Genomic DNA, 27,585 nt, shown 5'->3' with positions numbered 1-27,585 from the left:
ATTCTGCTCATAGTTGTTAGATGCATAGTTTGTACTGAAGTGACCCTAATATCAAAAATGTCGGAATAGTTCAATGGAAAAAAAATAGTGATTACCATATTTTTCGGTCGATAAGACAACTTTTTTTTCCCCTCAAATTTGAGGGGAAAAGGGGTTTCGTCTTATGGTCCAAATGTAGTCCAAATACAGTTGTTATAGTGCTTACTGTGGTGTGGGGCGGCAGCGGCGTTGCTGGTAGCTGGGTCGCATGGCAGGACGAGGTATCACATAGCAGGGATTAGCGGCGCCGCCATTAATGCTAGTGATGTGTCTGTCGCGAACTATCCGACACAGAGTCGGCTCCCTGCTGTGACTGATGGGAGCCGGCACCCCAGTGAGAGCCACTAACTTCTCTTAATGGCCCTCACTGGGCGTAAAATTCCGGGGTTTGTCGGATGTAACTCCACCCACCCAAAGTAAACTCTGCCCACTCTTCAATTTAATTGGTTCATTGCGAGTGGGTGAAGTTTTGGCCGTGGGTGAGCGGAGTTTCGGCAGCATCATTGTCATCTTAAATATGTGTTCTCCTATGGTGAACACATTTAATAGAGGTCCATTTAGGATCCAAAAGAGCCGGCTCTCTTTGGTGAGTGGAGCCAGATCACCAAAAAGAGTCGGACTGCCCATCACTAATTAATGCACTATGCCGTGTTAGACGGGAGAAAGTGGGCGGTCTCTGGTCCAGATCACGTGCTGCTGGGCCGGGACAGTACAGCGTGCAGTCACCCCCTGCCCTGCCTCTTAGTAACGTCACTGCAGCGCATGATCTGGATCGGAGACCGCCCACTTTCTCCTGGCAAGAGCGGCCGTAGTGAATTCATAACGGCATCGTTCATCCCTGTTGTGTGATCCCTCTTCCTGCCGTGCGACCACGCTACCTGCCTAGCGCGTTCGAGACAAACAGTGAGGCAATCATTATACTGTAGTTTAAGTTAAAGCACATACAGTAAAACACTGTGCTATTGTCGTGAACTATAACTCCCAGCATGCCATAGAAGCTGAAGGACATTCTAGGAGCTACAGTTCTCAGTTCAACCACTTGACATAAATGGGCTCTTAAAGAGGACATACCGTACATGGCTGAAGTCATAAAGCCAGTACCTGGTACACCCGCTGCCTGAGGATCATGCAGCATGTATTAGGTGCTGGCTGCATGACTTTAGCCATGTTTGTTTTACGGCATGTCAAAGAAAAACATACAGTACGGTACTTTAAGGCCAGTTTCACACGTCCGAATATTTCTGGAACCGGAAAAACCTGTACCGGACATATGTGCACTTGTGTGCCGCATCAGGATCACACAGACCGGCACCTGGGAATCAGCTCTACAGTTAGCGCTGTTCCCAAGCGCCGGTGCTGAACACTGCCTTCATCATGGTTCCCTGCCGGCTCTGCGATCAGCACCAGCAGGGACAATGATGAGGGTAGTAGTCTGCTCCCGCAGTGTCCCTGTGTAAAAATAAGATTAAAATAAAAAATCCATGTACCGTATTCACCTGTCCTAAGTGTCCCCCGCTGTAATCCATGCGACCGCTCAGCAGAGGAGCTGGGGAGAATGACATGATGAGGGCAGTGTTCAGCACTTGGGAACAGCCCTAACTGTACACTGATTCCCAAATGCCGGTACATGTCACACGGATGGCATTGACTTGAATGGGTGCTTGTGCCGGCCAAAAACGGACATGTCTACATGTAAATCACACGGACACACGATCTGTGGAAACACACTGACGTGCGCAGACCCATTCCTTTGAATGTGTCTACATGTGTCAGTATCACCAGTACATGTGGAAACGAGGAGTTCTTTAGGTTCCCTGATGATTAAAGGAGTTTCCATACTTAAAGTTAATAATAATGGATGTTAATGCTGCTGTTGAGTTCTGTTTACATTTATTGAAATACTATGTTATTTATGTTTAATTTGTTACCACATTTTTTGCTTCAAAAGTTTTTTCCCCCTATTTTCCACCTCTAAAACCTGGGTGTGTCTTATGGTACGGTTCGTCTTATAGTCCAAAAAATACTGTATATGGAATTTTATAAACCCCAAATAAGTGTATCTTCCATCTACTGTGTTAGATGCTTTTATTTTTTGAAGGTTTTATTGGAATTATTACAACTTTATCACGTTTTTGTTCAGGCTGAGAAGCTGATGAGACAGATCGGCGTTAAGAATGTGAAGCTTACCGAATATGAGATGAGCATTGCAGCCCATCTCGTCGATCCCCTTAGTATGCAGGTAAGAGATGCGTCAGTAACATTCTTTTGCTGGAATTATTTTGTTGTCAGATCGCTCCATGTAAGGCGTTACGTCTTGATCTGCTTTTTTTTTTTCTGCTCCCAAAGATTTTAATCCTTGCAGTATTTTAGTTTTTGTTCATAGATATTTATTTGACTCGGGACATTTTAAGAAAGTAGTATCTGAAATGAAGGATTACATTAGATTTGCACTACGTGGCTTAATGGGTTCTTCTGGGCTTCCAGTCATTCACTGGTGAGAATAGTGCCGCAGATTGAGCTATGCTTGATGTAAAAAAAAATACTTTGAAGGAAATCCACAAAATATCCAGTACAGACCAAAAGTTTGGACACACCTTGTCATTTAAAGGTTTTTCTGTATTTTCTTGACTATGAAAATTGTACATTCACACTGAAGGCATCAAAACTATGAATTAACACATGTGGAATTATATACTTAACAAAAAAGTGTGAAACAACTGAAAATATGTCTTATATTCTAGGTTCTTCAAAGTAGCCACCTTTTCGCTTTGATGACTGCTTTGCACACTCTTGGCATTCTCTTGATGAGCTTCAAGAGGTAGTCACCGGAAATGGTCTTCCAACAATCTTGAAGGAGTTCCCAGAGATATTTAGCACTTGTTGGCCCTTTTGCCTTCACTCTGCGGTCCAGCTCACCCCAAACCATCTCAATTGGGTTCAGGTCTGGTGACTGTGGAGGCCAGGTCATCTGGCGTAGCACCCCATCACTCTCCTTCTTGGTCAAATAGCCCTTACACAGCCTGGAGGTGTGTTTGGGGTCATTGTCCTGTTAAAAAATAAATGATGGTCCAACTAAACGCAAACCGGATGGAATAGCATGCCGCTGCAAGATGCTGTGGTAGCCATGCTGGTTCAGTATGCCTTCAATTTTGAATAAATCCCCAACAGTGTCACCAGCAAATCACCCCCACACCATCACACCTCCTCCTCCATGCTTCACGGTGGGAACCAGGCATGTAGAGTCCATCCGTTCACCTTTTCGGCTTCGCACAAAGACACGGTGGTTGGAACCAAAGATCTCAAATTTGGACTCATGAGACCAAAGCACAGATTTCCACTGGTCTAATGTCCATTCCTTGTGTTCTTTAGCCCAAACAAGTCTCTCCTGCTTGTTGCCTGTCCTTAGCAGTGGTTTCCTAGAAGCTATTTTACCATGAAGGCCTGCTGCACAAAGTCTCCTCTTAACAGTTGTTGTAGAGATGTGTCTGCTGCTAGAACTCTGTGTGGCATTGACCTGGTCTCTAATCTGAGCTGCTGTTAACCTGCGATTTCTGAGGCTGGTGACTCGGATAAACTTATCCTCAGAAGCAGAGGTGACTCTTGGTCTTCCTTTCCTGGGGCGGTCGTCATGTGAGCCAGTTTCTTTGTAGCGCTTAATGGTTTTTGCAACTGCACTTGGGGACACTTTCAAAGTTTTCCCAATTTTTCGCACTGACTGACCTTCATTTCTTAAAGTAATGATGGCCACTCGTTTTTCTTTACTTAGCTGCTTTTTTCTTGCCATAATACAAATTCTAGCAGTCTATTCAGTAGGACTATCAGCTGTGTATCCACCAGACTTCTGCACAACACAACTGATGGTCCCAACCCCATTTATAAGGCAAGAAATCCCACTTATTAAACCTGACAGGGCACACCTGTGAAGTGAAAACCATTTCCGGTGACTACCTCTTGAAGCTCATCAAGAGAATGCCGAGAGTGTGCAAAGCAGTCACCAAAGCAAAAGGTGGCTACTTTGAAGAACCTAGAATATAAGACATATTTTCAGTTTTCACACTTTTTTTTGTTAAGTATATAATTCCACATGTGTTAATTCATAGTTTTGATGCCTTCAGTGTGAATGTACAATTTTCATAGTCATGAAAATACAGAAAAATCTTTAAATGAGGTATGTCCAAACTTTTGGTCTGTACTGTATATAAACATAGGATGTGGTCAGATTGTGTTTTATACAGGGACGAGGACATATTTCAGCTTTTTAACTTTAGTCATAAAAGAACAAAACTTTTATAATTACTTTAATTGTTTATATGGATATTGAGAGGAGTTTTATGCAGTCTCTGCATTTTTATTTTTAAACTGTGCTTAACTTACCCTCCCCAGATAAAGCTTGGAGTCTTCCCCAATGCTCCCTATGTTATTGTCTGCAGCAGTGACGTTACATCGACAGTGCTGCAGCTAATCAGTGATCTCAGCAGTTTATGCCATGTATTCAGGTAGAGCCGCTGACCTCATTTATTGGCTGCAGTGCTGTCATTGCTGCAGAAAATTTCAGACATCTGTAGCAGCAGCGGAGACTCAGAGCTGGACCCGGAGAGGGTAAGTAAAGCTGCGCCTTGGGGAAAACCGGAAGACCCCCAACTTCACCCTAAGTTTTTCACTCACTCGTAGATAATTTCTCCGATCAGGTAACATGGAGCGACATTGCTGGCCTTGATGAAGTGATTACAGACCTGAAAGACACAGTAATTCTCCCAATAAGGAAGAAGCATTTATTTGAAAACTCAAGACTTCTTCAACCTCCAAAAGGTACCTGTCGTGAACTGTATTGCGGTGTGTGGTTTTGGGTGTGTTTTATCTTTTGAGTAACCTCATCCCATCCCACATAGGTCTGCTCATTTCACTTTCAATTACGGCATTATAATGGCCGGTGAGTTATCTGCCGCATCAATAACACGTGCCAGCTGTATTATACAGCTTACATCCAGTGCTGACTGATACACCCGTTAAATGTCAGGAGTGATTGCAGCATGTAAGATGTTAATAGCAGGCAATGGGGCTCTTTCTGTCAGTCCATGATTATCCTATGATGAAATTGCTGGGTGCCGATAAGATACCAAGGCATTCTGGGACTAAGCAATAGACCCTCAGGTCTGCCATAAGTATTAGCTTATGCAGGTTTACCACTGACAGGCAATGATGCAAAGTATTCCAAAGCATTGTATTAGCTATCAAGTTTGCAGCTTCCTTAGTCCCCTAAAGTGCAAAATTACAATCCACATAGATTAATAAATGTCCCCCCCTGCACACACATTCCCCAAAACAAAAAAAGCAAATCTATTTATTTCCATAATTTTTTATCTTTTTCCCCATTATATTTAAATCCATAAATTAAATGTTATCAGTCATTAAATCTTGTACTGTACAGATAATGCATTGCTGCAAAGGTGGATCTGATAAATAATTTGCTGCTATGAGAACTGTTCCTATTCAGCCACGTGATGTTTATGGGGACTAAAGACAGACCGGCCCCGATTCATTAAGACTGATGATGTTCACACTGGTATTGATAAGGGTGCATGTTGGAGTAAGACGCTCCTGATTCATTAAGAGGCACAGGCGCCTTACCACAAATCTTACTTTACTGGAGTAAGGTTTGTAGCATATCGAATGCCGCCGCTGATCATGAATATGTCGAGCAGGGATTCCACCCCAGCGCCACTCACTTTGTTGGAGCTGTGTGAAAATGTCATGAGAACGCCCAAAGTTGCAGCCTCGAAGTGCACTAAAATTTTGCAACTTTTCAAAACTTTTTACCCCAGAATTCTGGTGTAAAAGCTTTGATGATTCAGTCCTGTAGGTTTTAGGACTAAGCCTTTTTTAAAACTGATCTCCTTTCCACACGATTGGGGATAACTTGCGTATTGTGGGGGTTTGATGGGGCTTTAAAACACACCACTGGAATGGAGAGGAGGCCATGTATGCGCGCAGCAGCTCCATTCATTCTCTATGGACTTGCCAGAGATGGCCGAGTACAACATTATTCTACACAGCAAAGATTAAACTGAATTTCCATAAGATGCCCACAACTCCTAAGAAGTGTGTGCATGTAGTGTAAGATGGCATCTTCTGACTGTAGTTTCCTCCAAAAAATAACCAGGTTCAGTTTCCGATTTCACAAGCCCCTGCTGACTGCAGAGGGGGGAGACTTGGAATAAATGCGCTCGCTTGGCCTAAAAAAAAAATAAAAAAAATCCCCTTCCATATGAAACCATTTAATTCTCTTGAACAGGATAAGTCTCATCCTCTTTAAGAAGGGGCAGCTCTCTACTCAGAAGTTTTAATTCTTGGAATGAATCGCCTAAAAGTAAGACTCCAATCCATCTTATCCTCTGCCAAATGGATAACAGAAGAGCCGTATCCTGTGGAGGGAAACAAATGCTGGCAGGACAAGCGCCTATTGTTTAACAGCATTAACCCTACATTGCCAAATCAGCAGCAATTTTCTTTGATGGGTATTTAGTAGGATCATTTCTTTGTCAGGTATAGATAGGAGTCTGTGGCTAATAGTAGATTTTACATTCCTGTCCGACAAGCATGTAGGTATAATGGCTGCTGCATTGTACTGTATACCTTTTGTTAATGTTGTGAACTTCATTTACATAGGGGTGCTGCTTTACGGACCACCAGGATGTGGTAAGACGCTCATCGCTAAAGCAACAGCTAAGGAAGCGGGATGTCGCTTCATCAACCTGCAGCCGTCTACTCTGACTGACAAGTGGTACGGAGAGTCCCAGAAGCTCGCTGCCGCTGTCTTCTCCCTGGCCGTGAAGCTACAGCCATCCATCATTTTCATTGATGAAATAGGTATAACTGCTGCCTATAGGGGATTATGCCAACAGAGAAAACTAGTGCATGGCTCCAGTGCTCCTGAGCATTATTTTTAATATGCCCTGTCCTCATTATGATAAAGTGGTCTGGCACTGAATGTATTTTTTAGGGGGGGGTCACAATAAAATAAGGAATGGAGGCATACTCGTCTCCTACCACCCCACTGGATCCAGCCCAGGCCACGCAGATGGTCACATCGCCCCAGAAGCATTGACTGCTCTGTTCAGATGTCACAGGACCGTTGAAGCCTATAATTGGCTGCAGCGGTCAGGTGAGTTGAAAAGCAATGATAAGGCGCCATTCTAGTCACCTGACCGCTGCAGCCCATTAAAAGGCTTCAATGGTTGTGTGACATCCAAGCAGGTTAGGGGAAATTGGCGTGCACACTGATGAAGGTGCGAGGTGCAGGTGGAAGGAGGTGTTAGAACAAGTAGTGAGGAATTTCACCGCACACTATTGTTTCACAAATGCAATTTCTTTATTACCACGTGAAGGTAAAACAGACGTGTTCAGACTTCGCTAAGGGGCAGGATTTTGTCACTTCAAATTCTGCACCTTAGAAAAGTCTGATCAGATGTCTGTTCTACCTTCACAATGGTAATAAAATAATTGCATTTGTGAAACAATAGTGTGCGGTGAAATTCCTCAATACATGGCATCCAGACAGAGCAGCCATGACTACTGGAGCGGAGCCTGTGCCGGGCCTATGGGGGCGGCTGGAGGTGATTACGCTGCCATTTGTTATTTTATGACAATCTGTGTCTATGAAAATAACATTTCAATGCTGAAGAACTTCTTTTAAGCATCCCACAAGAATTCAATATCTTATGTTTAGGATGTATAGGGTATTCTGCATGCCCCCTTTCTCATAGAAAAGCTAACTCCAATTGCTGCTGTTTAACTATGTGGACGCTGCTGTCAATCTCTTGTTCACTGCACCCGCGCGATCGCAGGGAGTGGGATGGGATACTTTTGGCAGCAGGGCGCCTCCTGAAGGCCTCTGTCACCACCATGTTTGGACTTTTTTCATAGGAGATTGTCACTTCTGTAATACCTCCATTCTACTGTATCCTTCCCCATTATCCTGTAGAATGTAAGCCCACAAGGGCAGGGCCCTCTTCCCTCTGTACCAGTCTATCATTGTTAGCTTGTTTACTGTAAGTGATATCTATATTTGGTATGTAACCCCTCCTTATGTACAGCACTATGGCATCAATGGCGCTATATAAATAATAATAATATACTTCAATACCCTGGGAGGGGACGCAAGTGAAATTTAATTTAAAAAAAATGAAGTTTTTATCTCCCCATTTTCCCAAGCACGAAAATAAAGAAATGTGAAAAAAGAAACCCAAAAACATATTTGGTATCGCCAAATCCTGAAAAGTCCGATCCGAGAATATAAAATTACTGAAAGGCAATATCCCCTTTCAAAAACTTTTGGCCACAGGCGGTTTCTTTTTTTAAAAAAGTTGTTTTTTTTTTTTGTTTTTTTTTTAACCACTTCGCACCAGAGCCTGTTTTTGCTTTCGTGACCGGGCCAATTTTTTCAATTCTGACCACTGTCACTTTATGAAGTAATTACTCTGGAACGCTTCAACGGATTCCCCTGATTCTGAGATTGTTTTTTCATGACATATTGTACTTCATGATACTGGTAAAATTTCTTCGATATAACTTACGTTTATTTGTGAAAAAATCGGAAATTTGGCGAAAATTTTGAAAATTTTGCAATTTTTTAACTTTGAATTTTCATGCCCTTAAATCAGAGAGATATGTCACACAAAATAGTTAATAAATAACATTTCCCACATGTCTACTTTACATCAGCACAATTTTGGAACCAAAATTTTTTTGTTTGTTAGGGAGCTATAAGGGTTAAAAGTTGACCAGCGATTTCTCATTTTTCCAACAAAATTTACAAAAACATTTTTTTAGGGACCACATCATATTTGAAGTCACTTTGAGGGGTCTTTATGACAGAAAATACCAAAAAGTGACACCATTCTAAAAACTGCGCCCCTCAAGGTGCTCAAAACCACATTCAAGAACTTTATTAACCCTTCAGGTGCTTCACAGGAATTTTTGGAATGTGGAAGAAAAAAACGAACATTTTACTTTTTTCACAAAAATGTTACTTTAGACCCAATTTTTTCTATTTTCACAGGGGTAACAGGAAAAAATGGACCCCAAATTTTTTTGTGCAATTTCTCTTGAGCGTGCTGATACCCCATATGTGAGGGAAATCCACTGTTTGGGCGCACTGCAGGGCTCGGAAGGGAAGGAGCGCCATTAGACTTTTTGAATATAAAATTTGTCTGAATAATTAGCAGACGCCATCTTGCGTTTGGAGAGCTCCTGATATCCCTAAACAGTGGAAACCCCCCACAAGTGACACCATTTTGGAAACTAGACCCCTTAGGGAACTTATCTAGATGTGTGGTGAGCACCTTGCACCCCCAGCTGCTTCACAGAAGATTATAATATTGAGCTGTAAAAAATAAAATTTTCCCATTTTTCCCACAAAACCGTTTTTCATCCCTTAATTTTGCATTATCATAAGGGTAATAGGATAAATTGCACCATGAAATTTGTTGTGCAATTTCTCCTGAGTACGCCGATACCCCATATGTGGGGGAAAACCACTGCTTTGGTGTACAGCAGGGTTCGGAAGAGAAAGGAGCGCTATGTTGGCTGGGCTAGGCAGCAGACACCATGTCACATTTGAAGAGTCGCTGACATGCCGAAACAGCAGAAACCCCCACAAGTGACCCCATTTTGTAAACTACACCTCTCAAGGAATTCATCTAGGGAAGTAGTGAGTATTTTTAAATTTATACCATTGGGCAGTGAAAAAAAGCATAATTATATTTTTACCACAAAAAAATGTTTTACCCTCAGATTTTACATTTTCACACAGGGCAATGGGTAAAAATGGTGCCGAAATGTGTCACACAATTTCTTCTAAAAGTGTCAATACCCCATATGTGGCTGCATCGTACCGCTTTGCCATACGGCGAGATCTGGGGGGGACGGAGTGCTATTTGACAATTGGAGAACAAATTATTGTAGAATAGGCATTTGGATTTGGGAGCACAAAATTTTCTGAATTTCTTTTGGGGGGCAAGGGCCATTTCGCTTTTCCAGAGCCTTTCTGCTACCAGTAACTTGGAAGTCCCTTATATTTTTAACAGATGATGGACCTGAGTGGGGACTAGCTTTTTTTGAGGACTGAGTTGAAGCTTTTATTGGGAACATTTTACGTAACATTTATCCGGCGCTCTAGGCTGAGCACTTACATCGGGGTTTCCATCTAAATTTCCAAGTGATGTAATTCAGATGAAACCCCTGCAGGATCCATTCACTGTAATGAGGCAGCAGAGTTACTCTGGACTCCGTCTGGCCTCTGTTTAGTGGTGTCCTTTTTTTCAGAAGTGCACAAAACTGTGGCCAACCGCACTTTTATGCACGCCTAAAACAAATGACACCGTGGGATCCCAGGCTAGACGGCGTCCACAGTGGCCTATATCTGCCTCATTACAGGGAATCTTCCATCATGGGTTCTGGCTGAATCACGTATTTCAGAGATTTACACGGAAACTCTGGCGTAAGTGCTCAGCGCAGAGCGCAGGATAAATGTGAGCAGAGCCTTACTGCGATCTTTGGGAGACATAATAAACAAATCAGTAGCAGGTGAAGAATTGGTTTTATTTATTTTTTACGCCGTTCCTAGTGTGATATAACTGATTAGATTACTTTATTCTTCGGGTCGGTGCGATTACAGTGATACCAGATTTATATCGGGTTTTTATGACTGACAGCTGTCACACACTAAAAGACGCTTTTTTTTGCAAAATCTAGTTTTTGCATCACCATATTTTGAGAGCTATAATTTTTCCATATTTCGGCCGACAGAGTCATGTGACGGCTTGTTTTTTGCGGGACGAGTTGACATTTTTATTGGTACCATTTTTGGGTACGTGACATATTTTGATCGCTTTCTATTCCGTTTTTTGGGAGGTAAAATTAACAAAAACCAATTCAGGAATTGTTCTTTGAGGTTTTTTTTATGCCGTTCTGCGTGTGGTAAAAGTTATCAGGCAGCTTTATACTTCGGGTCAGTACGTTTACAGCGATACTACACTTACTGTATATTTTTTTATGTTTTGGTGCTTTTACACAATAAAACAAATTTATAGAAAAAAATATTTTTTTGCATTGCTTTATTCTGAGCACTATAACTTTTTTATTTTTCGACTGATGGAGCTGTATGGCGGCTTGTTTTTTGTGGAACAAGATGACGTTTTCAGCGGTACCATTTTTATTTCTATTTTGCTTTTTGATCGCATTTTTTTCCACTTTTTGTTTGGCGATATGATGAAAAAGCATATTTTTTTGCTCCGTTTTTTATTTATTTTTATTACGGTGTGCACAGAAGGAGTTAATTAGTGTGACAGTTTTATAGCTCGGGTTGTTTTGGACGCGGCGATACCAAATATGTGTTCTCTTTTTGGTTTTGTAAAAATATACGGATTTATTGGTTTAATATTTTATTTATTTATTTTTATTTATTTTGTGATTTTTTTTTTTAACAGTTTAAAAACTTTTTTTTTTACTTTTTTTTTACATTTTTACTTAGTCCCTGTATGGGACATTAATTTTTATTTTTCTGATCACTGATCTCATGTAATGTAATAGACATATATTACATTACATTACATGAGATCTTCCCTGTTTCAGTCAGAGTCTCCTGTCTGGCTCAGCTTGCAGGCTGAGCCAGACAGGACACCATATATGGCAGAGCTGGAGGCGGTCATGTGACCTCCAGCTGCCATAGCAACCCCAGGTCCTGGAAGGAATCGGAGGTCTTCGGAGGTAAGTAAGACGACCCCCTCTCCTCCTGCTGTCTCCTATATGCCGCGATCACTATAGATTGCAGCATATAGAAGACAGCAAAGGGTTAACATCACTGGGACCTGATCCAATCAGGTCCCGATGATGTTCCCTGTCAGAGCTAACGCTCTGCACCGGAATCGCAGCGCTTGCAGGACCCTGGGGGTCCTGAGCGCTGCGAGACCACCCACCGTTTTTAAACATCCGCGCTGCACAGAGCCCAGGCAGCGCGGACGTTTATGTACAGTGGGCGGTCGGGAACCGGTTAAAGGCGACAACTTTTTTAGCCCATACAATAAACACTGGAAAGGATAAAAAAAAAAATTAAACGACTAAATTTATTTGTTTTGTAATCTTACATCCCCCCTGACAATGGAATAGAAAGCCATTGTGACTGTGTATTTACCCCAAAATGATACTAATAAAGATCACCGCTCTCCCCACACAAATGAAGCCCTCCCTCAGATACATCGATAGACACACAAAAAAAGCAAGAAGCCCTGTCTAGCATCAGAATTATATGTGACTGAGTCTTGGTGACATCGGTAGATTGGGTTTAGTCTATAGATGATAACCAGTAAGATTTATATTTCTTATGTCATTAATAAACATAAAATTAGGAACCCACTTTAATATTTAACATCCACCGGCTGTTATTTGATGTCTTTACTTCTCTTCTTTTGCAATGAAGATTCTTTTCTTCGGAGCCGATCAAGCACTGATCATGAGGCAACGGCAATGATGAAGGCTCAGTTCATGAGTCTCTGGGATGGGCTGGACACGGACTATAGCTGTCAGGTGAGCTCCTCTGTAATCAGACACACCCGTAACTGAAAGGCTGAATATCTTGGTGGATGCAGTAACTGAAAGAAATTATTTAATCCCTTCACGACATTTGACATACATGTACGTCAAAGGTCGTGTTCCTGTATTTGATGCGGGCTCTGACGCAGAGCCTACATCTTTCCCAGCACTTAATGGCTGATTTGATCCATCGGTCATTGACTACCGATGTGGCTACTTCTCCAGGGTCTTGTGAATCATTGTGTTCTACGCTAGTCTATATGTATATTGTTCACTCTTCATGCCAATTATTAAATGTTAAATCAAAACAATGCCATGTTGTAAGTATTACTCCGATGTTTTTTTGCTTAATTCTGACATAGGTGGTTGTAATGGGAGCCACGAACCGTCCCCAGGACCTGGACACTGCCATCATGAGGAGAATGCCGACAAGGTTTCACATCAATCAGCCGGTACCCGATCTAAAATAATATAGAGCAAGGGATAAATCGCTCATGAAGGTTAACCCCTAAATCAGTGGGTGGTCTATCTATATTGGGGCCATCACACATGGGAACATGACAGACACTTGTTACTTACTCATTTCTTGGTTACTGACCCTCCACCCAGTGATGGGTTATTACCATCGCTGCCTTTGATGACGGAGATGGGAATATCTGCTTGTAGGATGCATTGACCAGAGGTGGAAGCACAGGCTGCTGTGATACGCTATTTTCATAACTCTTCTTTATTTCTACAGCTGGTTTTGTAAACCCACCTCTAGTGACCTGCTACTATTAGTGGTGGTTCTCATCTCGGCTGTGAAAGGCAGGAATGGGAACAGCAAGATTTCTGAGATGGACATTACATTAAAAAAATCTATATAACATTTTTTTATTTATTTGTTTTTTTGCTTTTAAAAAACATGCAATTCAAGTGTGTGTGTTTTAAAGGATATCTGTTAGTGGAATCAACCGTGCAAGTCACAGAAAGTTAAATAAAATGATACCTTGATATCTGCAATCTGATATTTTATTCCAGAGAAATCCACATTTTTCTTCTATGTAAATGAGCTGCTCAGGACTATGGGCCGGACACTGATCTCCCTGAGAATCTGCTCCAGAGATTATTATAAATGAGGCGGCGTTACCAGTGTGATGTGTGACGGCCGCTCTCTGCTCTCCTCTCTCTGCAGAGCTGTGTGTGATTATACCTGACACATCTGCAGGTTCCTCTCAGCTTCCATCTCACAGGCAGACAGGGTTACAATACAGCAGAGCTGTGAGAGCTGCAGCAAATGTGTTTGTAAGGAGACAAAGTTCAGTTCTCCTGTCCTGTGTTAGTTACTTGTCTCACACTGGTAACGTCTCCTTTCATTTATAATAATCTCTGGAGCAGATTCTCATGCAGATCAGTGTCCGGCCCATAGTCCTGAGCAGCGCATTTACATAGAAGAAAAATGTGGTTCTCTCTGGAATAAGACATCAGATCGCAGATATCAAAATGTCATATTATTCCGCTTCCTATTACCTACATACCCTTATAGACGGCTTAGGAGGGTTGATTCAAAAGACTCTCTTTAAAACATGTCCTTTTTCAAGTGCTTTAGAGAGGTCTATAGGAAAAAGACCTGCATGCATCTTGGGGGAAAAAGTGGCACAATCAAATTGTTTTGTATATGGCGCATTATTTAATTCACTAAAACAAAACTGTGACCAAACCCTGATAATATGGTTATATATGGTCCATGACCTAGTGCTATCATTTCTTTCTTTACAGTCTATGAGACAGCGAGAGGCCATCCTGAACCTTATACTGAGGAATGAGAATGTAAGTAACATTAAGTGAGGTTTCCATCTTTCTTCCCTTTCCAAGAAAAAGAAACTCATCTGACTCTGGTTATTGACATGTGAGGTAATAACGGGGAGATTTTTCATGTTTTAATCACCTTAATGATGCCCTCACCACTGATCAGCTGGTCATCCTGGAAAGGGTTATCCTAAGTGATCTCATCTTGTGTTAAAGATCTTTTTTGTGCCTCAAAAATCTGTGTGTTGTAGAGATGAACGAGTCTATTAAAATTTGAATTTTCAATTTCTTTTGAATTTCTCCAGGAAATTCGATTTGCATCGAATTTATTTGATATGAATCGAATGTGCTTTATTATCTGAGGTCTCACTTGAACCTCCAGAACCTTATGAACACAAACTCACCCACCTCTCACCGGTCCCAACGTGCAGCCCTTTCTGGTCCGGTCATCAGTGGGTCAGCTTCAGCATCTTCTGGTGCCATTTTGGTGTCTTTCACCGCCTCCTGTGCTATTACGCGTTGTTGTGATCTCACAGCACCTAGTCGGCACAGCAGATGCCAAGGCTGGTCAGCTACTGAACATGGCCGACTAAGGACTGGACCAAAGAAGATGGAGCGGTGCTGCACGACGAGATAGGTGACGGCAGGGTGAGTAATAAAATTTTTATTTTATTTTTTTTTTATTTAAGCAAAATATATTCTCTAGTTAACAATACATATGACACACATTAATCCTATATGTCTAATCTGCCAAATTTTTCTCAGTAGTGAGAGTGTTGTACACTGCGTGGTCAGAAGAGAAGTTTGAGACTTGACATTGACCACATGAATGTCATTGTTAGGCCACAACCCCACTATCCGTATTCGGTCAGTATTTTTTCTCAGGAGTGGGAGCCAAAACCAGGAGTGGAACAATCAGAGAAAAAGTATAATAGAAACGAGTCACCAATTCTGCATTTATCACCCACTCCTGGTATTGGCTCCCACTCCTGAGAAAAAATACTGACCAAATACTGATAGTGGGGCCGTGGCCTTACACTGATATTGTATCATTATAAGTGAAATCCCGGCTGATACAGCTCAGTGACTTGTCTTCTCCTGTCATCACTGACATGTTACAATAACGTGGACATGACCTTTTCCGATGTGAGCTGGTACAATGCAGGTAGAGTGTATATTACAATCCTGGGATATCGTCTATAACAAAGGAACTTTAGACAGTAGATGATATTGTAAGGGATCTGGTTACACTTTAACATGTCTGTTTCTCTTCTGCTATAGGTGGACGTACATGTAGATCTGGTGCAGATTTCTAGTTGTACAGATGGATTCTCTGGAAGTGACCTGAAGGAAATGTGCAGGGATGCGGCTCTGCTGTGCGTCAGGGATAGTGTGAACTCCAACACTGAAGAAAGGTTAGCAGTGCGGGTGCTGGCCTCCCTGTAAGGCCTCCTTCACATCTCCATGTTTGCAGGATGTGTAGCATCCATTTTTTTACACTGTTGCAACACGTACCCATTATCACCTATGGTACAGTGCATTACCTTTGTGTTTATTTACAGGGAAGCTATAATCAGAAAATGACCTATTTCTTCAATTGAATTTTAGTCATTTTTTTTGGGGGGGGGGGGGCACAATGTTTTTATTTTCTATATTGCAATTTTCTTTCTGGCGACTGGGACTTTTTTAATCTTTAAAAGATGTTGTGCTTGGTAGGTCCTTTATAAGCTTTGTATAGAGGAGTTGCAGGTCATTGTATTCCTGCCTCTGCTGATATTGTTCCTGCTGAAAACTCTTAACTGAAAGGACAGGAAGCACGAGTCTAAAAAAGCCCCAGGGGCCAGTGTGAAATTTGCAAGAATACTAATTTTGTTATATTACATTTTGTTGTGTGATATGAAACAAATACATGTAACACAAAAACCTGACCTGAATAATGGGTCGTTTTCTGATACTGTCCTTTTAACACTTATTCTATTTCTTTAGCTTGTCGCTGAGGGGACTCTACTTTCTGAGCTATAGTATCGAAAGGCAGAAACCTTACCAGTGAGCCACAGGCTGAAATGTGATCTGCCTAAAAATCTCAATAATAATCTTCTTTACAGGCATAAAGTACCAGGTTTATATAGATGCATCTCTTTATGCTAGTATATTATCTGAAAATAATTAACGTTACAATAAATGCATTTTCTCAATTCACTTTTAAAATAAACCTCACAAACAAGCGTATATGAAGAAGTAATTGGTATCCTAGCAATTGTAACAACCCATATAATGCGGTGAAGTCATTATAAATAGTAATTGATAAATGCAACAGTTGCATTTGTTTATGGCAAATTGGCTTGCAAAAAAGTCATTGCAAAGTTTAATTACACAAACGTTACTCTTTTTTTTTTTTTATGTGTTGTGCATGCAGCGCTGTTGTGTATGTGTGCACTTCACAGATGTTTGCGTGTATAATGTACAAACTGCAGAGCGGTGTGTATAAGGCTGCATTCACACATTCGAGTTAAACCTCCTAATGCTCTCTGTATTTTGCCACGGACATCACACTGACTCACAGAATCTCATTGAGCCATTCACGCATCTGTTTAAAAAAATGTCTCTCTGTCTCCATATATCTCAGATGTCCAATCCTCCTCTGATTTACAGATCAGACTCTGCCTTTAAACTCTGTGGGGATCCGTGAGACATGATGAAACTAGCAAGACGTACTTTGTACTTCAGAGTCTGATTCTAGTTTCATCCCGATTCCAGTGGTGTGAAACTTACTGTCCTGTTTGCTGTAGTTTTGATAAAATCACACATTACCACCTTTGATAATGGGGCCCAAGAGGTCAGAGAAATTAACAAACATTGGGCTACCCTAAAAATGGACTCTGATATTGGGACTTTATTGATTGACAGCCCCTTGAGAACATACAGAAAGGGAAGATCCCTTAGTGATCGACTTGTCCAAAGTCATTTCCAAGTCTCTAGAACCCCTACATGGCTTGAAAACCATAAGGGGTGCTAAAAATGCCACAATTGTGTGTCCTGCCGATATGTCCAGACTGGTTCTAGTTTCATGAGCAATGTCACCAGGAAAAATTCTGATATAAGATCCTTTATTAATTGTCGAACCCAGGGTGTAATTTACAAGGCTACTTGTGCCTGCGGCCTTGAGTATGTGGGCAAGACCATTCGAGAGTTTAGACGCCATATAGGCGAACACGTTGGTGATGTTGAACATCAAAGGGACACTCCACTTGCTAGACATATGAACTTGTACCATAATAGAGACATGAAACTGATTAAATTCATGGGGATTGATTAGATTCCTAGGCCCCAGAGAGGTGGAAACTGGGACAGACTGATACTACAGGCTGAGACCAGGTGGATTTTTTATCTCAATACAGTGGTACCATCAGGATTACTTGAGCAATGTACATATAATTGATTTATTTAAGATCTATGTCCTTTTGGTTGCCCTCTATATTGAAATCCTGTATCTGTTATTACTTTAGCTCGATTAATTCAATACTGTGTATAGTGTAAACTCTTTAATCATTTTGGTGTGGATCTTATGACAATACACCATTGTGTGTGGTCCCTCTTTGTCTTTACAGGGGGAATAACCTGGTTACGCTATCTCTTGCGTAAATGAGCCATGTTTTTTATATATGTGCGGTTATTGCCCCTCTTATGTATTTCTAATGGGGTCAGTAATTGGCCTGCATTTTTGTGATACCGGTCTGAATCAGAACAATGTACAAATGGTCCTATGTCTGTATCTGGGCACCGCCGTCTTCTGAGCTCTTTTAACTGAGATGCTGCAATCAGTGTTTTGAATGTCTGACCAGCGATGACGTCGCTGAAAGCAACGCCTGAGGAAATGTCTTCATCGGAAGTGGCGTCCGCTGCGTTCTACAGGCATAGCATGCATTTCATACGCTGCTGTGCTCTTTCCACCAGATTTGACATCACCGGAAGTGGCTTGCGCTCCACTAGGTGAGCGTGCGTTCCACACACTGCCGCATGCCACTGTCCGGCGGGTCATTTCCTCATATATCACCCAACTGATGGGTTTGACACTATTGGCTATTATAGTGGACCTACATGCACCTGATCATTTATATTTGAATATCAGTATTATATATAAACTCCCCCTTCTCGCCATAACACTGCTTCACCTGAGACTAGAGAAGACAGTTATGCCTTATCATGTTGAGACATCTTAGCCTCCATGGTGCTACATAGTAGGGTCCCCTGATGACTCCAAAAGGAAGAAACGCGTCAGGACTACAGGGCAAGCACAGGGCTATCAGAGCAGTCTAGATGTGGACAGTCCTTGTTAGGGCAGAAGCAAGGAGTAAGGGATAGCGCAGTCCATATAGGGTGTTAATAGGGGCAGAAATATATGCCTCCCCTTGACTTATGTCTGCTTACCTGCCTCCCCTTCAGCAAATATCTCCTCTTTTTACCCCACTGTGACGTGTACTACTCCACATATCGGGTGAGGACGTTCCATTACTCTTATTCAATATCTTAATGTGTGTGTGTATGTATGTGTGTATATATATATATATATATATATATATATATATATATATATATATATATATATATATATATATATATTATAAATAATATGTATGTATGATATACGTTTTCTCTTGATGATGTCATTACCATAACTTTACCTCATTTATCATAGAATCATAGAATGGTAGAGTTGGAGGGGACCTCCAGGGTCATAGTGTCCAACCCCCTGCTCAAAGCAGGATTCACTAAATCATCTCAGACAGATGTCTGTCCAGCCTTTGTTTGAAGACGTCCATTGAAGGGGAACTCGCCACCTCTCGTGGCAGCCTGTTCCACTCATTAATCACCCTAACTGTCAAAAAGTTTTTTCTAATATCTAATCTGTGTCTCCTCCCATTCAGATTCATCACATTGCTTCTAGACTTTCCTTGTGCAAATGACAATAAAGATGATCCTTCTTCAATGTGACAGCCCTTGACATATTTGTAGACAGCTATTAAGTCTCCTCTCAGTCTTCTTTTTTGCAAGCTAAACATTCCCAAATCCTGCAACCGTTCCTCATAGGACATGGTTTGCAGACCGGTCACCATTCTGGTCGCTCTTCTCTGAACTTGCTTCAGCTTGTCAATGTCTTTTTTTAAAAATGTGGTGCCCAAAACTTGGCGCAGTATTCCAGATGAGGTCTGACCAAAGAGGAGTGAAGTGCGATAATGACTTCACGTGATCTAGACTGTATGCTTCTGTTAATACATCCCAGAATTGTATTTGCCTTTTTTGCTGCTGCATCACACCGTTGACTCATGTTCAGTCTATGATCTATTAGTATACCTGTCTTTTTCACATGTACTGTTGCTTAGCTCTATTCCTCCCATTTTGTATATGCTTTTTTCATTTTTATTGCCCAGATGTAGTACTTTGCATTTTTCCCTGTTAAAAACCATTCTGTTAGTTGCTGCCCACTGCTCCAGTTTATTTAGGTCTTTTTGAATCCTCTCTGTCTTCTCTAGTATTAGTTATCCCTCCGAGCTTTGTGTCATCAGCAAATTTAATTAGTTTACCCTCAATTCCTTCATCTAAATCATTGATAAAGATGTTGAACAATACAGGTCCCAGGACAGAGCCCTGTGGTACCCCACTTGAGACATTCATCCAACTGGATGTGAAGTCATTTACGACCACTCTTTGAGTCCGATCACTAAGCCAGTTATGAATCCACCTAACAGTTGCCTTGTCCATTCCATACTTGGTAATTTTTCAATAAGGATGGTGTGAGATACTTTGTCAAATGCTTTGCTGAAGTCAAGATATACTATATCTACAGCATTTCCCTGATCCACCCAGTCAGTGATTCTGTCATAGAAGGAAATTAAGTTAGTCTGACATGACTTGTTAGTTACAAACCCATGCTGACTCTGGTTAATCACTTCATTCTTATCCAGGTACTTACATACATGTTGTTTAATAATTTGTTCAAAGATCTTTCCTGGTATAGAAGTCAGACTCACCGGCCTATAGTTCCCTGGGTCCACCTTCTTCCCCTTTTTGAAGATAGGAACAACATTTGCTCTTCTCCAGTCTTCTGGGACTTCTCCTGTTCTCCAAGAATTTTCAAAGATTATGGAGAGTGGTTCTAAAATTTCTTCTACAATCTCCTTCAGTACTCTGGGGTGTAATTCATCTGGACCTGGAGACTTGAACTCATTTATGTTAGCTAAATATTCCCTCACAATCTCTCTGTTAACAGATAACTTGGATTCTTCTATTTATCTTGAATGTATATGAGAAACACTTTATTTCATCCATCCTAAGACGTTTATCCTGTGTTAATGATGGGATCATCATCTGACATTATTTGATTTCACTCGAGAAACGTCTAATCTTGACCACTCACTTTTTGGACGTTTCATAGGGACCCTGTGTCATTAGGGTTTTTGTTTGATCCTATCTGACCAGGGTCCGGTACACCATTTAGGTGACGTGTTCTGCTCTCTTATTATAGTTGTTACCATGACCTGGGGAGTATGTGTACTTTGTCTCCATCATATTTGTCTTACACCTTCTCATTTAAAGATTTTTCTGTATTTTCATGACTATGAAAATTGTACATTCACACTGAAGGCATCAAAACTATGAATTAACACATGTGGAATTATATACTTAACAAAGTGTGAAACAACTGAAAATATGTCTTATATTCTAGGTTCTTCAAAGTAGCCACCTTTTGCTTTGATGACTGCTTTGCACACTCTTGGCATTCTCTTGATGAGCTTCAAGAGGTAGTCACCGGAAATGGTTTTCACTTCACAGGCGTGCCCTGTCAGGTTTAATAAGTGGGATTTCTTGCCTTTTAAATGGGGTTGGGACCTTCAGTTGTGTTGTGCAGAAGTCTGGTGGCTACACAGCTGATAGTCCTACTGAATAGACTGTTAGCTGCTTTTTTCTTGCCATAATACATATTCTAAGTAAAGAAAAACGAGTGGCCATCATTACTTTAAGAAATGAAGGTCAGTCAGTCCGAAAAATTGGGAAAACTTTGAAAGTGTCCCCAAGTGCAGTTGCAAAAACCATCAAGCGCTATAAAGAAATTGGCTCACATGAGGACCGTCCCAGGAAAGGAAGACCAAGAGTCACCTCTGCTTCTGAGGATAAGTTTATCCGAGTCACCAGCCTCAGAAATCGCAGGTTAACAGCAGCTCAGATTAGAGACCAGGTCAATGCCACACAGAGTTCTAGCAGCAGTCACATCTCTTCAACAACTGTTAAGAGGAGGCTTTGTGCAGCAGGCCTTCATGGTAAAATAGCTGCTAGGAAACCACTGCTAAGGACAGGCAACAAGCAGAAGAGACTTATTTGGGCTAAAGAACACAAGGAATGGACATTAGACCAGTGGAAATCTGTGCTTTGGTCTGATGAGTCCAAATTTGAGATCTTTGGTTCCAACCACCGTGTCTTTGTGCGACTCAGAAAAGGTGAACGGATGGACTCTACATGCCTGGTTCCCACCGTGAAGCATGGAGGAGGAGGGGTGATGGTGTGGGGGTGCTTTGCTGGTGACACTGTTGGGGATTTATTCAAAATTGAAGGCATACTGAACCAGCATGGCTACCACAGCATCTTGCAGCAGCATGCTATTCCATCCGGTTTGCGTTTAGTTGGAGCATCATTTATTTTTCAACAGGACAATGACCCCAAACACACCTCCAGGCTGTGTAAGGGCTATTTGACCAAGAAGGAGAGTAATGGGGTGCTACACTAGATGACCTGGCCTCCACAGTCACCAGACCTGAACCCAATCGAGATGGTTTGGGGTGAGCTGGACCGCAGAGTGAAGGCAAAAGGGCCAACAAGTGCTAAGCATCTCTGGGAACTCCTTCAAGATTGTTGGAAGACCATTTCCAGTGACTACCTCTTGAAGCTCATCAAGAGAATGCCAAGAGTGTGCAAAGCAGTCATCAAAACAAAAGGTGGCTACTTTGAAGAACCTAGAATATTAGACATATTTTCAGTTGTTTCACACTTTTTTGTTAAGTATATAATTCCACATGTGTCAATTCATAGTTTTGATGCCTTCAGTGTGAATGTACAATTTTCATAGTCATGAAAATACAGAGAAGGTGTGTCCAAACTTTTGGTCTGTACTGTGTATATATGTGTGTGTGTGTGTGTGTGTATATATATATATATATATATATATATATATATATATATATATATATATATATATATATATATATATATATATATATATATATATATATATATATATATATGAGCCCAAAGGCGACGTTTCGGTTCACAGAACCTTTCTCAAGGTTCATATATTAGCTATTGAACCCGTATACCATTTTTATTGGTATATGGTCTCCCATGCTGGTATGTGCTGCCCCAATCCTGGTATGTGTGGCACTCTTCATCCCTATTTTGGTATGCATGGTACCCCATCTCTCATCCACATCCTGGTATGCATGGCACCCCTCATCCCCAATCCTGGTATGCATGGCACCCCTCATCCCCAATCCTGGTATGCATGGCTCCCTCATCCCCAATCCTGGTATGCATGGCACCCCTCACCCCCCCCCAATCCTGGTATGCATGGCACCCCTCACCCCCCCCCAATCCTGGTATGCATGGCACCTCTCATCCCCCCAAATCCTGGTATGCATGGCACCCCTCATCCCCCCTCAATCCTCGTATGCATGGCACCCCTCATCCCCCCCCAATCCTGGTATGCATGGCACCCCTCACCCCCCCCCCAATCCTGGTATGCGTGGCACCCCTCATCCCCCCCCCCCCAATCCTGGTATGCGTGGCACCCCTCATCCCCCCCAATCCTGGTATGCTTGGCACCCCTCATCCCCCCCCAATCCTGGTATGCGTGGCACCCCTCATCCCCCCCCAATCCTGGTATGCGTGGTACCCCTCATCCCCCCCCAAATCCTGGTATGTGTGGCACCCCTCACCCCCCAATACTGGTATTCATGGTCCCCTCATCCACCAATTCTGGTATGTGTAGTACCCCTCACCCCCGAATCCTGGTATGCGTGGGCCCCCTCACCCCCCAATCCTGGTATGTGTGGGCCCCCTCACCCCCCAGTCCTGGTATGCGTGGGCCCCCTCACCCCCCAGTCCTGGTATGCGTGGCCCCCTCACCCCTCAGTCCTAGTATGCATGGCCCCCTCACCCCCCCCCCAGTCCTGGTATGCGTGGCCCCCTCACCCCCCCCCAGTCCTGGTATGTGTGGCCCCCTCACCCCCCCCCAGTCCTGGTATGTGTGGCCCCCTCACCCCCCCCCCAGTCCTGGTATGTGTGGCCCCCTCACCCCCCAGTCCTAGTATGTGTGGCCCCCTCATCCCTTTCACACTGTACACACATACAAAAAAATAAACAATTATACTCACCTTTCTTCTCTGTGCTCCAGCGCTGCTGTGTCCTGTTCTGCAGGCGGCCGGGGGAGGAGTGCGGCGCCGGAGAACCTCGCTGTCCGGCGCCATTTTGCTGAAGTCGCACTGCAAATGTGTCTTCAGTAAAATGGCGCCGCATAGCGCTATGCGCAGCAACACTCCTCCTGGTCAGATTAGTATGTAAGTGTGGCGCCCCTGAGGGTTCGACTGCCACAGGGATGCTGCACTTCTTTAATGGAGTGTAGTGTTCCTCCTCTGAGGTAAGGCCAGTGTGGTAGTCGTGACCCAGCCCTTGCATCCAACACCACATTTCTCCACCAGAGGGAGCTGGTATGCACTAGGTGCTGCTCCCCTGGTTACAGGGAGACTGGGAACCAAGAGTTAGGGGAACCAGTTAGTGGGTGAGGGTGGAGGACCTACAAGTTAGTTACACTTTAAATTTGATATTTAATTTAGAGCCATCTTTGATCTTGGTTCTTCTTGACTGTATCCTGACAGCACTCGGCTGTACTATGGCTGTACCCTGACTGGTGTCAGAACGTGATCTCCTACCCTGAAAGTGGATCCTGTGTGGGCCTGCAGGGGATGGAGACACGGCCCTAGTCCCTAGGCCTTGGGATGATGGGCAGGCGGGAGATAAGGAATATCTCAGCCCGGTCGAGGACCGTGAGCAAGAAGGCCCGGAGCTCTAGAGTGTGGCTCCACAGCAAATGGATCCCAGGCAGGATGCAGACGGAGCGGAGTACGCCACCTGTCCTCGCCAACCTGATATATTCAGAGGGACTCCGGCTGCAAAAGGGGTACCGGCCCCCGACACCCGACCTTGCTACTCTATGTCCTGGTCGGGAAAGCCCGGTAGGCCCAGAGGATCCCACCGGGTATCGGACGGAGCGGAGCTGCCACCCATACCCTTGTTCTGAGAGGAGCTCAGAGGGAGACCCGGCCTATTCTCACACACACGGACAGGAAAGGATTCGGTCTGTAGTTCAGGAACACTCTGCTGTAGGGTCCCGACTGAATGCTGGACTTACTCGGAGGTTGTCGGACCCCCGTCCCTGGTGAGCGCAGGACCCCGCAAGGAGCAGGGAGTCGCCTTCCTTTGCCAACTAAGCGAGTAAAGCCTTGGAAGTTCACCCCTATGGCCTCCAGACTCTTATTTCTGCGCCACACCGCGGGACGCTGTGTCCCTTCTCCTCCACTACTACCCCCATCTTCCTGTCCCTCTGCCCTGAGGCCTTGCTCCGCCTGTGGGGAGTAGTAAGAACTTTAGCTGCACTAACACCATGCTTCAGCGGACTGCAGCGGCGCTGGTGACCCTTCACCAGGCACCATAGGTGGCGTAGTCGTTCATTAGCCACTCAATCCCGGATAAGCCCTCACCATCTCTTTTAACTGTGACGGCCCTGAGCACGGGTCGGGTCCGGGCCACGGCTACACCCCACCTCTCCATCACAGGACCCGACACCGAGTCCCCCAACACCCAGGGTAAAACACAGGCTTTTCCGAGCAGAGGCGTCACATAAGTTTGTGCCGGAGATCACGGTATGCGTTCAGTGCCTACACATACCGCGATCTCCGGCGCCATACACTCCTCTTACCTGTAACTGCTCCATGCTGTCTTCTGTCTGGAGCCAGACTGCGTGTCCCGCATGATCAGTCTATCTAAGCTTCAGACAGACACACATCCCCGGATATATATATTGCTAAATCTGCTCTCAGAAAGGGTAGCAATAACCTGGTGACAGATTCCATTTAGCTGATACATTAAGAGTCAATGGATAAAAAAAAAAGTTCAGAGTCTACTTGTTTCAGTGAAAAATAAAGGGTTGAACCTGACTATCCAGCCACATTATTTCATTCCAGTATATAAATTCATACATTTACTAATGTCACAAATAATTACCTGTAAATCATTTTTTTTTCTTTTTTTCCTTTTAGCCCCTGTGAGGAGATCCGACCAATTCAGCAGCAAGATTTAATGAGGGCTATTGACAAGATGAAGAAATCCAAATGTGCAACAACCCAGGGGGTTTTAATGCACGTTAGTTTAGACTGAGCCTATGTCGCCTCATCCTATCCGGCTGATTTAGGTAGAGAGGGACATCCTGTGGACGGCCGGGAGAAAGCATGGACCTTATTGATGACCAGATTTTCTGATCTTCAGCCTCCACTTTTGGACCTTTAGTAACTATTCTCTTATTAAGTAAAGAGCCTTTTAGAGAGAAAACTCTCCGGCGTCATGTGAGTTGCTGATATGGACTGTAATGTATTAAAGGGTCTGTGTCCTTATGTGTGAATGATTTGTAAAACTTGTGTAAAGGGACTACTGAGTATAGCGGATTGCTTCGTAGCAGGTTACTGGATCCTTGGTGGCCGAGCAGTCATGGTTTTATTTTTTTGTAAAAGACATGAGCCCACCAGCACATCTTTCCATCTGTACAAGGTGTCTACATGTATTTATACTAGGCCTAGGAATACTGAGGGATTCCAGCTGTTTTTGTCGTTTTTTCCAGACATCGTGATTTCTCCCTGTGTTTGGGTCCAAGTTCTAGACAGGCTCCTTATGGACAATTTTTGCATAACCTCAAAAAAAGTTAAGTGCTTTGTATAAAGCAACACTAAAGTTAAAAATAAAATCACATTATATAATTTTTCTATGATATTACCTTCCTGTTCTATCCTCAGCAAAAGATAGAGTCCCTGTATCTTCTTACTGGTTCTCCTTGTCACCATGAAAATGCAGTCCAATCTGCAGCCATCGTGTTATAGAGCAGGGGGAGCTGAGTAGATTGATATATGGACCGTCCGGTGACGCGGACTGCCCACTGGACCAAAAGATCCCAGAGTGAGCAGAGGATTAAATGATTAAAACCTAGATGATATTGATATTTTCTTACAAAACTATATATCAATCTGCTCAGCTTGTGCTCTACAATATGCTGCCTGCGGATAAGACTATATTTTCATGGCGCCAGGTTCTCTTTTCTGTTCAAAAGCTTCATAAATGTTTTTTTGCTTATTAGTGCCTTCATTTTTTCGTTACTTTAGAAAGCACAAAATGAAATTTACCGCTTGTATTTTTTTTTTTTTTTTTAACTTTTAGAACCTTTTATATAGGAAAATCTAGGAATAGACGAGAACAACAATGTAAGGAGATATGCTGTAGGCGGGCGAGAGAATACATTTCACCAGTAGCATAGAGATTACTAATCTTCACCAAAACTGCAAAGTCTGCTGTATTCATATTGTAGTATGTTTGTGGTGTTCGTATGTACCAGTTTAGAAATCTTTATACAGTTAATACCATGGTCGACGTCCATCCGTTTTTTTCGTGTGCACACGTGACTGCATAGACCTCGGACAAGTGTTCATCTCATTATTACGCCTTTGACTGATAGACCCAATGTGAGTTTTTCTGTAGCAGTAGAACTTTCAATGCTTGATCTGGAATTGGCGAGGTGGAAGTATTGTCCAGGAGAGCGAGAATTCAGCTTTAAATGTGAGAAGTCTTCTGTCAACATTACATAAGTGTCAGCCTAAAGAGTTTAAGACATTTTGATTACTTTTATGACACATTTACATGACAATCCTTCATGTGAATGCCCTTGACTAGCATTTTATTTATTTCAGTCTAAATTCACTCTTGAACATTGAAATTGTAACACCATGAAGGGAAAGTTGTGGAATTATGGAAATCCAGGATCAATAAATATGTAAATGATGTGCAAATGTTGAAAAAATGGAA

The 27,585-nt window shown here is 42.7% G+C and overlaps 1 protein-coding gene across 1 annotated transcript in view; it reads left to right on the top strand.

The window, feature by feature from the left end:
* Positions 1 to 27,246, top strand: part of ATAD1 (ATPase family AAA domain containing 1) — a 33,592-nt gene extending 6,346 nt beyond the window's left edge. The window contains exons 3-10 of the mRNA XM_073685513.1: positions 2,180 to 2,278; positions 4,728 to 4,848; positions 6,706 to 6,906; positions 12,515 to 12,621; positions 12,990 to 13,079; positions 14,386 to 14,436; positions 15,697 to 15,830; positions 25,779 to 27,246. Coding sequence (XP_073541614.1) covers positions 2,180 to 2,278; positions 4,728 to 4,848; positions 6,706 to 6,906; positions 12,515 to 12,621; positions 12,990 to 13,079; positions 14,386 to 14,436; positions 15,697 to 15,830; positions 25,779 to 25,896 — 921 coding nt within the window. The 3' untranslated portion in view covers positions 25,897 to 27,246. The remainder of the gene's footprint in view (positions 1 to 2,179; positions 2,279 to 4,727; positions 4,849 to 6,705; positions 6,907 to 12,514; positions 12,622 to 12,989; positions 13,080 to 14,385; positions 14,437 to 15,696; positions 15,831 to 25,778) is intronic.
* Positions 27,247 to 27,585: the final 339 nt, after the last annotated feature.

Source organism: Phyllobates terribilis, unplaced genomic scaffold (assembly GCF_046119375.1).
Source record: "Phyllobates terribilis strain yellow unplaced genomic scaffold, ASM4611937v1 Scaffold_5__5_contigs__length_657084704, whole genome shotgun sequence".
Classification (NCBI taxonomy): domain Eukaryota; kingdom Metazoa; phylum Chordata; class Amphibia; order Anura; family Dendrobatidae; genus Phyllobates; species Phyllobates terribilis.
This window is presented reverse-complemented; position numbering and strand designations above follow the sequence as displayed.